Raw genomic sequence first — 13,694 nt, 5'->3', positions numbered from 1 at the left:
AAACATTGGTCGTAGTGTTGTCCAACTGCGTTGAAGTCCGGAATCAGTCAGTAAACATTGGTCATAGTGTTATCCAATTGCGTGCAGTGATATTTTCAAATGCATGCTTGGTGCCGCCCCTTGAGTTGGGCCATTCTTTCATTCTTTCTAGATTTGGGTCTGGATTTCCAGGGTATGTGGGCACAGCACCACATATAACATATAACATGTAACACATGACTTCACATATAGCATGCGACATATAACATGTTAGATTGCAGTAAAGGAGATATGCACAGAAAAGGTGAAAGTCATCATTGGTCTTCGTGTTCACTCTTCTTTCATGCTGACTCCCACAGAGAGAGGCTATCATTAAGTTCCACGTGCTCTTGACCTCTTATGAGCTGGTGACCATCGACCAGACTGCACTTAAATCCATCGACTGGGCCTGTCTGGTTGTGGACGAGGCTCATCGTCTGAAAAACAATCAGTCTAAGGTGTGTGTTTGTGTGAGAGAGAGCGAGCATTTACATCTGTAATACAAATATGTATTGTCACATACAACAAAGATTCATGTAGATGTCAATTTAGTCATGGATGCAGTTGCACATACAAGGAAACAAGTTGACAGTCTTACTTTCCCCTTTATACAGTATCTTGGTGTTTATCTTTGTATATGTGTGTGTGCAATTTTGACTGTTGACGTTCAGTGTCACTTGTTTTCAGTGTGTAGTTGCTTAATTTGTTAGAAACCTGTTCTATACAGTCTATGTTAGAAACCAATAGGGTCTCTAAAAGGGCCATTAATGCTTTACAGTGCCACCCCCTGGCAGAAATGAGCATTGCGGCTAAATTGTGTTTATTCATGCCTGTTTATTTCCATCCATTGTATTCTGATTCTTGTGTTGATGCTTGGGTTTGGATGTGGGTGTGACCACAGTTTTTCCGGAGGCTAAATGACTACAAGATCGACCACAAGCTGCTGCTGACAGGCACTCCACTACAGAACAATCTAGAAGAGCTTTTCCACCTGCTCAACTTCCTCACGCCCAACCGTTTCAAGTAAGCACACACATACAGAGACAGAGACACACACACACACACACACACACACACACACACACACACACACAAACACACACTCGGAGGCACAGTGATGCCTCTTACCCAACGTGCCACTGTGCAAAGACTTACGGTTCCACAGTCATCTTGTGTCAGGTGCCCAACTGACTGGCCATGTGAAACAAGCAACTAAAACCCCAGTCCTAATGAAGCCCTTGAACCCCACTCCTGCCCTCACACTCTCACACACAAACACTCATACACTTAACATATGGCATCTGCAGTATGCTCTGCTCTGTCTTCTGTGTTGTTAACGTGTTCATACTATCATGTTGTTCTCTAACTGTGTGTGTATATCTGTGTGTACATGTGTGTGTGTGTGTGTGTGTGTGTGTGTGTGTGTGTGTGTGTGTGTGTGTGTCTGCGTGTGTGTGTGTATGCATGTGTGTGTGTGTGTGTGTGTGTGTGTGTGTGTGTGTGTGTGTGTGTGTGTGTGTGTGTGTGTCTCAGCAACCTGGAGGGCTTCCTGGAGGAGTTTGCCGACATCTCCAAGGAGGACCAGATCAAGAAGCTGCACGACCTGCTGGGGCCCCACATGCTGCGGCGCCTCAAGGCCGACGTCTTCAAGAACATGCCGGCCAAGACCGAGCTCATCGTCCGCGTGGAGCTCAGCCCCATGCAGAAGTAAGGGCAGGAGAGAGATGGAGGGATATGAGAGAGAGAGAATGATGAAGAGTGATGGAGAGAGAGAGAGAGTGATGGAGAGAATTATGAGAGGAATGGGTGTAGAAGGATGGGAAGGAATATGTAATTAGATTGGTGCAAATGTGTTGTTTTTGTTTGTTTTGTTGTTGTTTTTTTAGAGGAGGGAGAGAGAGAGGTGGCAATATTAAGTTAAGAGTGACAGGATAAAGTGAAGCATGAAATTGGGGAATGATGAGAGATGCCGAGAAAGAGGGGGAGAGAGGGAGAGAGAGAAAGAGAGGGAGAGAGAGGCTGGCTGGCATGAGAAGTGGAAGAGAGGAACGTTAGACAGATGGGAAGGAAGATTGTGTACTCTAGTTGAGCCTCGTGTAGAACAGCAGGGAAGAGAACTGGAAGGATGGATGGATGAGAGAGAGAAAAGAGAGGATGAAGAGAGAAGATGGGTGAGCTGAAATCTAAAGCAAATATGCCTTTGATGTTTATAGTCCATAATTATGAAAGTTTCTCTTCACACATGTATTATTGTGAGCACTAAGATAGCTGCAGCTCAGAACCAGTGACACTTATACTATTCACAAAAAGTTAGAGATATTTGGCTTTTGGGTGGAATTTCAGGATGAACCTAAAATCCACATTGAGTACTGAGTGTGTGTGTACCTCCCATGGAGAAAGACCTCTCAGCATGAAAGGGCTAGTCTTGTCTGCTTATGTCTCTCTGAGCACAGACACCATTATTTATATGTGGCCAGACATGGGGGGTGGCTAACACCAGCAGAAGGTCATGTCAGAACATAACTACAAAACTATAAATGTTACACATAAACTGATTTTTAATATTCACTACTGATGGATAAAATAGAGATGATAGATGTCTTGCGTGCCTCTCTCCCACTCTCTCTTGTGTCTGTGTGTGTGTGCGCATTTGTGTATATACACTACTCACAAAAAGTCAGGGATATTCGGCTTTCGGGTGAAATTTCAGGATTAACCTAAAATCCACTATAACCTTTACAGGTGAACTTAATGTGACCTTCTCTAAACTTTTGAATGTGCATGTCCAACAGTTCAATGTTTCAGTACTTTCTGTACTGAAGAATTAAATTTCACCCGCCAGATATCCCTAACTTTTTGTGAGTAGTATATGTCCTCCTCACATTTTGTCCTCTTAGTTTCTATCAATCACTCTCTCTCATTCACAAACATTCTCTCTCTCTTTTACTCACTCTATCTTATCCTGTGGACAGAAAATACTACAAATTCATCTTGACGAGAAACTTTGAGGCTCTGAACTCCAAAGGAGGTGGTAACCAGGTGTCTCTCCTCAACATCATGATGGACCTGAAGAAGTGCTGTAACCATCCCTACCTCTTCCCCGTGGCAGCCATGGTGAGACATGCCGATCAACCTACTTAACATACTCACAATGTCATGGATGGGTGCCATTGTAAGCATTAAATACTGCCACCTCCTGGTATCTTGTGTCATTGCTTTAATCCATGTTTCTCTGGTGTGTGTGTGTGTGTGTGTGTGTGTGTGTTTTGGTGCATGTTTCAGGAAGCTGCCAAGACACCCAGTGGGGCCTATGAGGGTGTGTCCCTCATAAAGGCTTCTGGGAAACTGACACTGCTGCAGAAGATGCTGAGGAAGCTGAAGGACCAGGGTCACCGTGTGCTGGTGTTCTCTCAGGTGCACACCCACTCACACACTCAGTATTCACTCTGTATTCGTGATCACAGGTACAGGACCACTCACACACCTGTATTCATGATCACAGGTGCTGGACTACTCCCACACTCACACACCTGTATTCATGATCACAGGTGCAGGGCCACTCCCACACTAACACTCACGTATTCATGATCACAGACATTCTAACACGTGGGATCTAACAGTAAAGAAAAAACAGTAAACATCCACATATTTTGATAACGCATGACAGATGTACAGCGTGGCATATGATTGCTGATTTAAAGTGCTGTACGTACTTAAGTACTACTTGAACATACACACTTGAGGGAATACCAAGTGATGTCATCTACATATAGAGATTGTGATTCCTGGCAGGTTTCCCCTCCCCAAAACCTGGATGTACTACTCACATTTACACATGCATGCATACCAACAGATATGTATTGTTTATGCTCATACTATACAGTATGTGCACTGCTTGATACCCTCCACACTCATGCGTTTCACTTTTTTACAGTCAGTGCATACATAGAAGTCTTGTGCTGTGTATGCTGTCTTACTGTATGTTTTGTCTGTCTGTACTGTATGAGCCTATAAGCACTAAACCAAATTCCAGACGATGTTCCATTGCACTGGCAATAAAGCATTGACTTGACTTAATACATATATACATACATACATACATACATACATACATACATACATACAAGCATACAGTATATATCATGCATACAAGATACTGTACATACAATCTCTCTTGTTTATTTTTCTTGTCCCGTGTCATGCAGATGACTAAAATGCTGGACCTGCTGGAGGACTTCCTGGACTTTGAGGGCTATAAGTATGAGCGCATCGACGGGGCCATCACAGGAGCGCTGAGGCAGGAGGCCATCGACAGGTTTAATGGTGAGACACACGTAGCCCTTGCCTGTGCTAACTCAGACACTAATCATCTCCCTGACGCACAAAGCATCAATACAATTGAATGAAAAGTTCTCTTTGGCGTATTACAGTAATTTCCTGTGTATTAGCCGCATTGTGTATAAACTGCAGGACAATGTTTTATGCACATTAAAAAAACAAAACCATAAACCTACATATTAATACCATATTAAATGCCCCCTCGTGTATTAACCTCATAGCTGAAGCCACGGCTAATAGTTGGGAAATTATTTCCATGTGTCATGTAATGCTCAGATTTTTGTGCAAGTTAAAAAAACAAAACCATATTAATACCATATTAAATGCCCCCCCGTGTATTAACCTCATAGCTGAAGCCACGGCTAATAGTTGGGAAATTATTTCCATGTGTCAAGTAATGCTCAGCGTTTTGGGCCGCATAGTTGAAACAGCTGACCTCTCACCTGTCATGTCCTCAAAACCAACATCCGTACTGTCACTCTATTCCTGTTACCATTCATGTCATTCCTGTCACAGAAATTATGTCATGCAGTACAGTAATCTTTTTAGACATTTAATGGACTTTGCTGTCTTCTTGTGTGTATATCCTTTCATTTTAAATTTCCTCTCTCTCTCCTTCTCTCTCTCCCTCTCCCTTTCTCTCCATCTCACCCTCCCTCTTTCTCTCTCTCCCTCTCTCTCTCCCTGCCTCTCCCTCTCCTGCTCTCTCTCTCCATCCCTCTCCCGCTCTATCTCTCCCTCTCTCTTTCTCTCTCTCTCTCTCTCCTGTTCTCTCTCTTAGCTCCAGGTGCCTGTCAGTTCTGTTTCCTCCTGTCCACCCGAGCGGGTGGTTTGGGCATCAACTTGGCCACAGCTGACACGGTCATCATCTTTGACTCTGACTGGAATCCACACAATGATATTCAGGTTTGTTGGGCTGATTATTGGTTCACTTCATCTTTATGTAATTACATGTAGGAGGAATCCCAGTTTTTGCTATTGTTGGACATGGTTGATGTCATACACTCCAACTTATTTATTTATTTATTTTTTTGCTTTTTCCTTTCCTTATTTTCTTGTTTTTGTACCTATGTGCTCTCTCTCTATCTCTCTCTCTTTCTCTCTCTATCTCTCTCTCTCTTTCACACACACACGCACACACACACACACACATGCCATCAGGCATTTAGCCGAGCACATCGTATTGGCCAGGCCAACAAAGTGATGATCTACCGCTTCGTGACTCGGGCCTCGGTGGAGGAGCGCATCACGCAGGTGGCCAAGCGCAAGATGATGCTGACCCACCTGGTGGTGCGGCCCGGCCTGGGCTCCAAGGCAGGGTCCATGACCAAGCAGGAGCTGGACGACATCCTCAAGTTCGGCACCGAGGAGCTCTTCAAGGACGAGATGGGAATCGAGAAGGGTGAGTGAGGAAAAAGAAATGAGAGAAACAGAGCTAGAGAAAAGGGAGAGAGAGAGAGAGAGAGAGAGAGAGAGAGAGAGAGGATCAAGTTTTGCATCAAAAAGTTATTCCGGGACAAGACTGACCGTGAGAGAGAAACACAGAAAGAGAAAAACAGAGAGGTGCTCTCACGCTAGGGGCGGGGCAGTGGAAGCAACGCGGCTAAGGAGCTGGGCTAGCATGCAGTAGCCAGGAAAGTTTTGGGGTCAATTCCCGGCAGCCCCCACTGTGCCCTTGAGCAAGGCACGTAACCCCAAGTAGCCCTGGGGAGACTGGTCCTTGTAATAACTGACGTATGTAAGTCGCGTTGGATAAAAGAGTCTGCTAAATGATAAAGTAGGGAAGCACACTGCTCCAGCAAACGCCAACAATCACCAACAGTTCGGTCCATGTGCACCATGAGTTTGTTGGTGTTTATTGGATGGAGTTTGACGTGCCCAAAAGCCATTCCTTTCCATTACTGTCTGGGCAGTGTGGAGCTGGAAGTGGGTTTTCTAAAGACTGCAGCCAACAATCTCAGTGGGCTGGCGCCAGAGAGTGTTTGTGAAGGAGAAATGGATATTGTGACATCTAAGCTATTTTATGCTTAGGAGTTTAGGATTAAATAAGAACAAAATAAAGAATAAATAGTATGAGTTTTCAATTCATGCAAGGTTTACCAAGCTCTGTCATTGGTAGTAGAGTCAGAGACACAGGCAAGAGCAAAAAATACACAGAATATGAATATGTTATGGTATGATAATACAGTGCATCATAATGGCATGTGTTGTGTGGTGGACTCCAGCCGGGGACAACAAAGAGGAGGATAGCAGTGTGATCCACTACGACAGCACGGCCATCGAGAGGCTCCTGGACCGCAGTCAGGACGCCACAGACGACTCGGACATGCAGAACATGAACGAGTACCTGAGCTCCTTCAAGGTTGCCCAGTACATGGTGCGGGAGGAGGACAAGGTAAGAGAAAGAGAGAGAGAGAGAGAGAGAGAAAGGGATGGGTAATAAGGATTCTAAAATTAAAACAACAAAATGTTGCATTCAATCTTGTGGCCATATAGTGAAGGTCCTGTTCTTCACACTGTGGGGAAGTTTTCAAAAATCGCTATTTTGTGAACTTTAATAGCACATCATTATTGCCGATTTGCATGAAAGTCATGCATTTAACATATTTACATATCTGATGCCCCGCGAATTGACAGCATACTATGTGCGAAATTTAACTAATGTCCAGCAGCAGCGAAATTTTTTGAACTTTTTTACCACAACCATCTCGTTGGTTAGCAACGAAGGGGTAGGGGAATGGGGAAGACAGAGAACCCTCACTCTCTTGGCCTCCATGCTAACATGCCATGTTTGAAGGTGCAGGTTTGATTTTCATGAAGCAGTTTACAGTAACTTACTCCGTGTGTGTGTCTGTGTGTGTGTGTGTGTGTGTGTGTGTGTGTGTGTGTGTGTGTGTATGTGTGTGTGTGTGTGTGTGTGTGCAGATAGAGGAGATTGAGCGTGAGATCATTAAGCAGGAGGAGAACGTGGACCCAGACTACTGGGAGAAGCTGCTGAGGCACCACTACGAGCAGCAGCAGGAGGATCTGGCCCGCAACCTGGGCAAGGGCAAGAGGGTCCGCAAACAGGTCAACTACAACGACGCTGCACAGGAGGACCAAGGTACACCGCGCACACAAACACACACACACACACACACACACACACACACACACTCACACACACAGTCTGCATTCAGTTGCATACAAATGCTTGCTTTCACTACGTGGGGATGAAGTGTTTTGGCAGTTCCCATGCACTTAGACAAACAAACACACACTCGCACACACACACACACACACACACACACACACACACCACTGAAGCTTATATCGTAAGGCCCTCTGTACTGGAACCACTGTGTGTCTTTGTGTGTATATGTGTGTGTCTCTGTCTGTATGATATGTGTATGCGTGTGTGCGACAATATGTGTGTGTGTGTGTGTTGTATGTTGCATGTGTGTGCCGTTAGGCAGTAGGCTGCCTGGCCCATTCTGTTGACGGAGCACAATTTGTACTGTTTCAGAGTGGCATGCTGATATTTCAGATAACCAGTCAGAGTACTCAGTGGGCTCGGAGGAGGAGGACGAGGACTTTGACGAGAGGCCTGAAGGTGAGGACACCTGGAGAGACAAACTCCACTGTGTAGCGCCACCGTGTCTGTATTTCTGTTTCTGCATCTGCGTTAAATTCGATGTAATTAGGTGAAGATACTCGCAAACAATGGTCACATAGCAACAGGAAGGCCAGAAGTGGCACAGAGGAGAATTTCTTCTCTCGTGGGGAAGTTGAAACAGACGTGAGCTTCAGGAGCAGCAGACTAAGCCGTGGTGTTGATTAATGAATGTGTGTAATCTTTTGGGACGTGTGGTGAAAATAGCCATAGACTAGTGGTCATCAGAGGATAGAGACGCGGATAATCGCGAATTGCTGCGTGGCAATTGTGCATTTAACTTTACTATTTGTATTAAATCGACATGGCTCTTTGGAAATTGTCTTAGACGGTTTGTAAACAAATCCACATGTACCTTGTCCAGGGGGAGTCCAGTGGCATGTACGACAGTTGTGTGTAAAATACAGATACTCCACAACTGCAGGGGGAGCCCAGGAGCAAAACAACCCTAAAAACTACATTGGATACCTTTAAAGGTGCTCTAAGCGAAGCCACATGTTTTTTAGGCTAAAACATTTTATGTCACTTACTGCAAACATCACCTAACCATCCGCTAGCTGCCTGTGTCCTGAATACACTGTAAAAAAACGCGATCTCTGTGGACTGCCCAGGCTCCAGAAACGGCAACAAAAACAACCTGGGCAAACCTAGCCCATAAAAACATAACAAACTGTTCTAGCAAATCACATTTCAATTGCACGGGAGCAGCACGGGAGGGAGGGGGAGGAAGTAGCGAGCTAGCTCTCTGTTTTGTTTGAAAGACAACAGAAGCGACGTTACCCAGCATCGCTTAGAGCACCTTTAAGCAAAAGGTTATGCAGAGGTTTTGCATGTGGCATTGATTTGGATCAATGACATTGGTCAGGAATTCATGATTTTCCAGATTTGTTTCCGTCTCTGACAGTGTCCCTCCCATCTTATCTCTCTGTCTGTCTGTGCCATCTCTCGTTCATTCGTTGTTGCTGTGCCTGCAGGGCGTAGGCAGTCACGGCGGCAGCTCAGAAACGAGAAGGATAAACCACTGCCCCCCCTGTTGGCCAGAGTGGGGGGTAACCTTGAGGTAATTCATGCACTACTGTATAAAAAGGGTTAGCAGATTCATTATGGTAAGATTGTATAGCTTTGTGTTCTCTCAAACAAATCTGTTAGGTTAAGTGTAAATTCAATACAAGGAGAGTTTCATTTCTCTCTCTCTCTCTCTCTCTCTCTCTCTCTCTCTCTCTCTTTCTGTCTTTTCTCTGTCTGTGTGTCAGGTTCTTGGCTTTAACACTCGTCAGAGGAAGGCCTTCCTGAACGCCGTGATGAGATGGGGGATGCCCTCACAGGACGCCTTCTCCTCCCAGTGGCTGGTCAGAGACCTCCGGGGGAAGTCTGAGAAGGAGTTCAAGTATGCAGCAGATATCACACACACACACTCTCACTCACACACACACACACACATGCACACCAAATGTCCCTAACAGTACCTCCTGATAGTTTGAACTGCTCCACACTCTTCTTTCCCCCTCTCTCTCTCTCTTTCTCTCTCTCTCTCCCTCCTTCTCTCTTTCTCTCATTCTCTCTCTCTCTCAATTAAATTCAAGTGAGCTTTATTAGCATAACAAATATTTTTGCATTGCCAAAGCAGAACATTTAGACATACATTTACATAGAGAATGCTTGGAATACAGTACATGGCAAATAGATATGCATCCAAGATTAACAAACAAACTGGTGTGTGTGTGTGTATGTTTGCGTGCATGTATGGTGTTTGTCTGTGTAATTATATGGATAGGGACCCTGGGATTAGGCTTGTAAACCTAATCCCAAAGTCAAAGAAAGTGCACCTCAGTCTCAACCTCACCTGTTACTCAGTGACCACATAATATTTGCTGTCTTGGCAACCAGGATATACTTAGTCTGCCCTTTTCTATGGCTAGACTGTGGTCACTGAGTTTGTATTTGGTCAGGATCTGTCTCTGCTTTATATCTCTAACAGTAAAGATATATTCCTCCAATTGGTATTCAGATTTTATTGACCGGTAACATTCTAATTTGCTTTGGTTTTTTGTCTCCTTTTGCCAATGTTCCAAATATTTTTCTTTAGATTCTTGAATGATCTAATTGGTGTTCTCTCTCTCTTTCTCTCTCTCTCTCTCTCTCTCTCTCTCCCTCTCTTTCTCTCTCTAAGGGCATACGTGTCTCTTTTCATGCGCCACCTGTGTGAGCCCGTTGCTGACGGCTCAGAAACATTTGCCGACGGTGTGCCCAGGGAGGGTTTGTGCCGGCAACCCGTGCTGACCAGGATCGGGGTCATGTCGCTGGTCAAGAAGAAGGTGAGAGGTCAAAGGTCAAATGGGGAGTGAGAGAGAGAGAAAGAAATGTGCCAGGGGCCCCTCTTTTGACCTGTTTGCTTTAGAAAAAAAGGTTGATATTTAACTTGAGGTCAGTTTCGTGAGATGCTCCTCCGGTAGCATCAGAGACAGGTTATATAAACACTGAAATTCCTCAGGGTTAGTCAGGTTGGCTAAGGTTTCACTTTCGTGTCTGATGGTAATGGCTTGTGTCTTAGCACAGGAAATGTGTGTAGATATGTTATGATTATTATGATATGACGCTGTTTCAAAGTTATTTATCAACTATCAGAAAGATGTGGTGATCCGGGATATGCATTTCATTTTAGTGTTCAAGGCCACTACTTAAAAGGGCCACATACTTTTTGAAGCTGGAGGTTTTACTACTCAATAACCAGAGGTGTAAAAGTCCAGCTTCAAATATCTGTGCCAGCCATTTACTTAAACCAGCTGATTCACAACTCTTCAGCCAGGTAGAGCAGCTAATGGGCTCTTTGCACCTACGGCTCGTTTGTTTCCGGTGGAGCCAGGTGTGTTTGAACCTGCCGCTATTGTTAATGTAATTAGTGTCTACACGGGTGTTGCACCTAGTAAATCGCTAGGTTACGATAAAGAAGGATTTATTCGAGTTAAAATTTGTATTATTGGGCAACCAAGATATTCAGTGTGGGAGTGAAGATGTTAGGAGCAGAATATAATAGAAGTAACACAGTTAGCGCTCCACCGGAAACAAAGTGGCTGCATTGACAGCCTTTCGTGCAAAGAGCCCATTGGTGAAATCACCTGTGTTAAGTGCACAGGTAGAACCAATACATGGTTGGACTTTTACTCTCTGAAGCCGGACTCTCCCACCTCTGCCAATAACACACAACACCAACACATTGTAACATGCTAATAAGATATATGACACAGTATGATAACAATGTGTAACTGTGTGTGTCACAAAGCAATGCGGCACCTGCAGCATGATACAATTACCCATGATGCAGCACAGTACCATGTGACACAGTATGGCTGTCCTTGAGCGAGAACCTAAGAGGCCTTGGCTGTGTGCTGTGTCTGGGGGGCTATAGGTGCAGGAGTTTGAGCACATCAACGGTAAGTGGAGCATCCCGGAGCTGAAGCCGGAGATCAGCGTGGACTCCAAGTCCTCACGGGCCTCCTCCCCCGCCATCAACACCTCCACGCCTACGCCAGAGCCCAGCTGCAACAACACGCCCTGCACCTCCAAACCAGGTGGGACGCTGTGGGGAACACACACACACACACACACACACACTTAAAGACATACTCACTCAAACACACAGACACACACACATACACACACACACACTTAAAGACATACTCACTCAAACACACAGACACAAACACACACACACTTAAAGACATACTCACACACACATGCCTACACACACACACATCTTCCACACACAAAAAAATCCATCACAAATTTTGACATACACACACATTCATGTAACCAGTCTCTTGACTCCTGGCACAACACATCACCACACTTACCCCTGACACACGCCACCCATCTTTCCCCATACTCTAACATTGTCACACATGAGTGGACACCTTGCACCTCTAAATGAGTTGGCACTAAATAAGTTAGTCAATACACAGTCAAACACTTCACCTTTGCCCTAGTAGAGAACACACAGAGTTGCACACGGCACCTCCAGCAGAGGGGGCAGCAAGCCTAAACACTGCTCCGTACAACTACCGTCACTGATTCAGTTGAGTTAACAAACACTCACGCATCTTGAGCTATTTCTATGTGTGCATTCAGTGTCTTGTAAGAACACACACACACACAAAAACACACACATGCATGCACACACACAACCGCGCACACACAAACACACACACGCACACTTGCGCGCGCACACACACAGACATACACACACACACACACAGACACACACACAGAGACATGCACAGGGACACTATATATGACCAATTCTCTCTGCTTGACCAGCAACCCCTGCTCCAGTGGACAAGCTGGAAAAGAATGGCAAAGAGGGAGAGAAAGAAGGAGAGGGAGATGTCCAGCCGGACTCTGAGAAGGACAAGGAGACGGAGGGAGAGAACAGCACAGAGAAGACTGACAATACAGAGGTAAGGGTGTGTGTGTGTGTGTGTGTGTGGTTGTTTTTGTATTTGTGTTTATATGTGTGTATGTGTATGTGTGTTTGTTTTTGTGTCTGTGTGTGTGTGTGCGTGTGTGCTTGTTTTTGTATTTGTGTTTATATGTACGTATGTGTGTCTGTTTGTTTTTGTGTGTGTGTGTGTATATTTGGAGGGGGACATTTCTATGTAGTTTGCACAAGACCATCACTCTCTCTCATGACCAACCCTCTCTCTCTCCGTTCAGCCTACGAACACTACTAAGGAGGGGACCCAGGATCCAGCCACCAGTGACAAGCCCGACACAGCCATCGAGTCCAGCGTAGCCCCCTCCACGGCTACCTCCGCCGAGGAGCCCAAACCTACAGAGGCGTCCGAGTCGCCCCCTGCGCCTCCTCCTCCTGGGGAGAAGAAGGAGAAAGGAGAGGAGGAGGAGAGGAAGGGAGAGCAGGAGACACCCTCCGACAAGACGAAACAGGAGGCCGCCGGCGATTCTCCGCCCATCAAAAACGAGAAACCAGGTCGGAATCTGCCCTTCCTGCAGTGCTGACAGCTGATAAGAGAGTCTCCCCAAAACCACATAGCAGTCCATGCAGTGCTGACAGCTGATAAGAGAGTCTCCCCAAAAACACATAGCAGTCCATGCAGTGCTGACAGCTGATAAGAGAGTCTCCCCAAAAACACATAGCAGTCCATGCAGTGCTGACAGCTGATAAGAGAGTCTCCCCAAAACCACATAGCAGTCCATGCAGTGTTGACAGCTGATAAGAGAGTCTCCCCAAAAACACATAGCAGTCCATGCAGTGCTGACAGCTGATAAGAGAGTCTCCCCAAAACCACATAGCAGTCCATGCCATCAACCACTTCAGGCCCACAGAGTTTATTTTCAATGGACTCAGCAAACACGTTTACCCTATGTGTCTCTTAGGCTAAAGTACAGCCTGCGTGATGAGTACTTTGTTCAGCCAAATTTGCTGTCATCGCGTGGTTATGACTGACAGTGTCCAGCATGTGATGGACGGGCAGTTTTTAAGAACATAACACTCTGACCCTTCCTTCATCCCACAGTAGAGTTGGATATGACAGCATATTTTTCATGTGCTTTTGCCTTTGTTTTGTTTTGTCTCTGGCCGTAGTTTGTGACTGAGTGTTCTGATGCCATCCTGTTTTCAGTGCTGTGTCTCTCTTCAGCTCGCTCACGGTTGTCCTTAGTCAGACTGACT

The 13,694-nt window shown here is 45.4% G+C and overlaps 1 protein-coding gene across 6 annotated transcripts in view; it reads left to right on the top strand.

The window, feature by feature from the left end:
* The window catches only part of chd3 (chromodomain helicase DNA binding protein 3), a 56,104-nt gene that overhangs the window by 19,931 nt on the left and 22,479 nt on the right, over positions 1–13,694 (top strand). For 5 of the 6 annotated variants that reach the window (XR_006025084.1, XM_042071072.1, XM_042071070.1 and 2 more), the window contains exons 16-32: positions 339–476; positions 920–1,041; positions 1,552–1,725; positions 2,991–3,132; positions 3,301–3,432; positions 4,224–4,341; positions 5,138–5,262; positions 5,518–5,758; positions 6,582–6,751; positions 7,282–7,459; positions 7,862–7,948; positions 8,983–9,068; positions 9,262–9,395; positions 10,179–10,323; positions 11,415–11,577; positions 12,323–12,462; positions 12,719–12,992. Coding sequence is in view for 5 of the 6 variants with exons in the window: in XM_042071072.1 (XP_041927006.1) it covers positions 339–476; positions 920–1,041; positions 1,552–1,725; positions 2,991–3,132; positions 3,301–3,432; positions 4,224–4,341; positions 5,138–5,262; positions 5,518–5,758; positions 6,582–6,751; positions 7,282–7,459; positions 7,862–7,948; positions 8,983–9,068; positions 9,262–9,395; positions 10,179–10,323; positions 11,415–11,577; positions 12,323–12,462; positions 12,719–12,992 (2,569 nt within the window). In the remaining variant the exon portion in view is untranslated. The remainder of the gene's footprint in view (positions 1–338; positions 477–919; positions 1,042–1,551; positions 1,726–2,990; positions 3,133–3,300; positions 3,433–4,223; positions 4,342–5,137; positions 5,263–5,517; positions 5,759–6,581; positions 6,752–7,281; positions 7,460–7,861; positions 7,949–8,982; positions 9,069–9,261; positions 9,396–10,178; positions 10,324–11,414; positions 11,578–12,322; positions 12,463–12,718; positions 12,993–13,694) is intronic. The other variant, XM_042071071.1, reaches the window with a different exon arrangement.

Source organism: Alosa sapidissima, chromosome 18 (assembly GCF_018492685.1).
Source record: "Alosa sapidissima isolate fAloSap1 chromosome 18, fAloSap1.pri, whole genome shotgun sequence".
NCBI lineage: Eukaryota > Metazoa > Chordata > Actinopteri > Clupeiformes > Clupeidae > Alosa > Alosa sapidissima.
The sequence above is the reverse complement of the archived record's forward strand: the minus strand, read 5'-3'. Positions and strand labels throughout refer to the sequence as shown.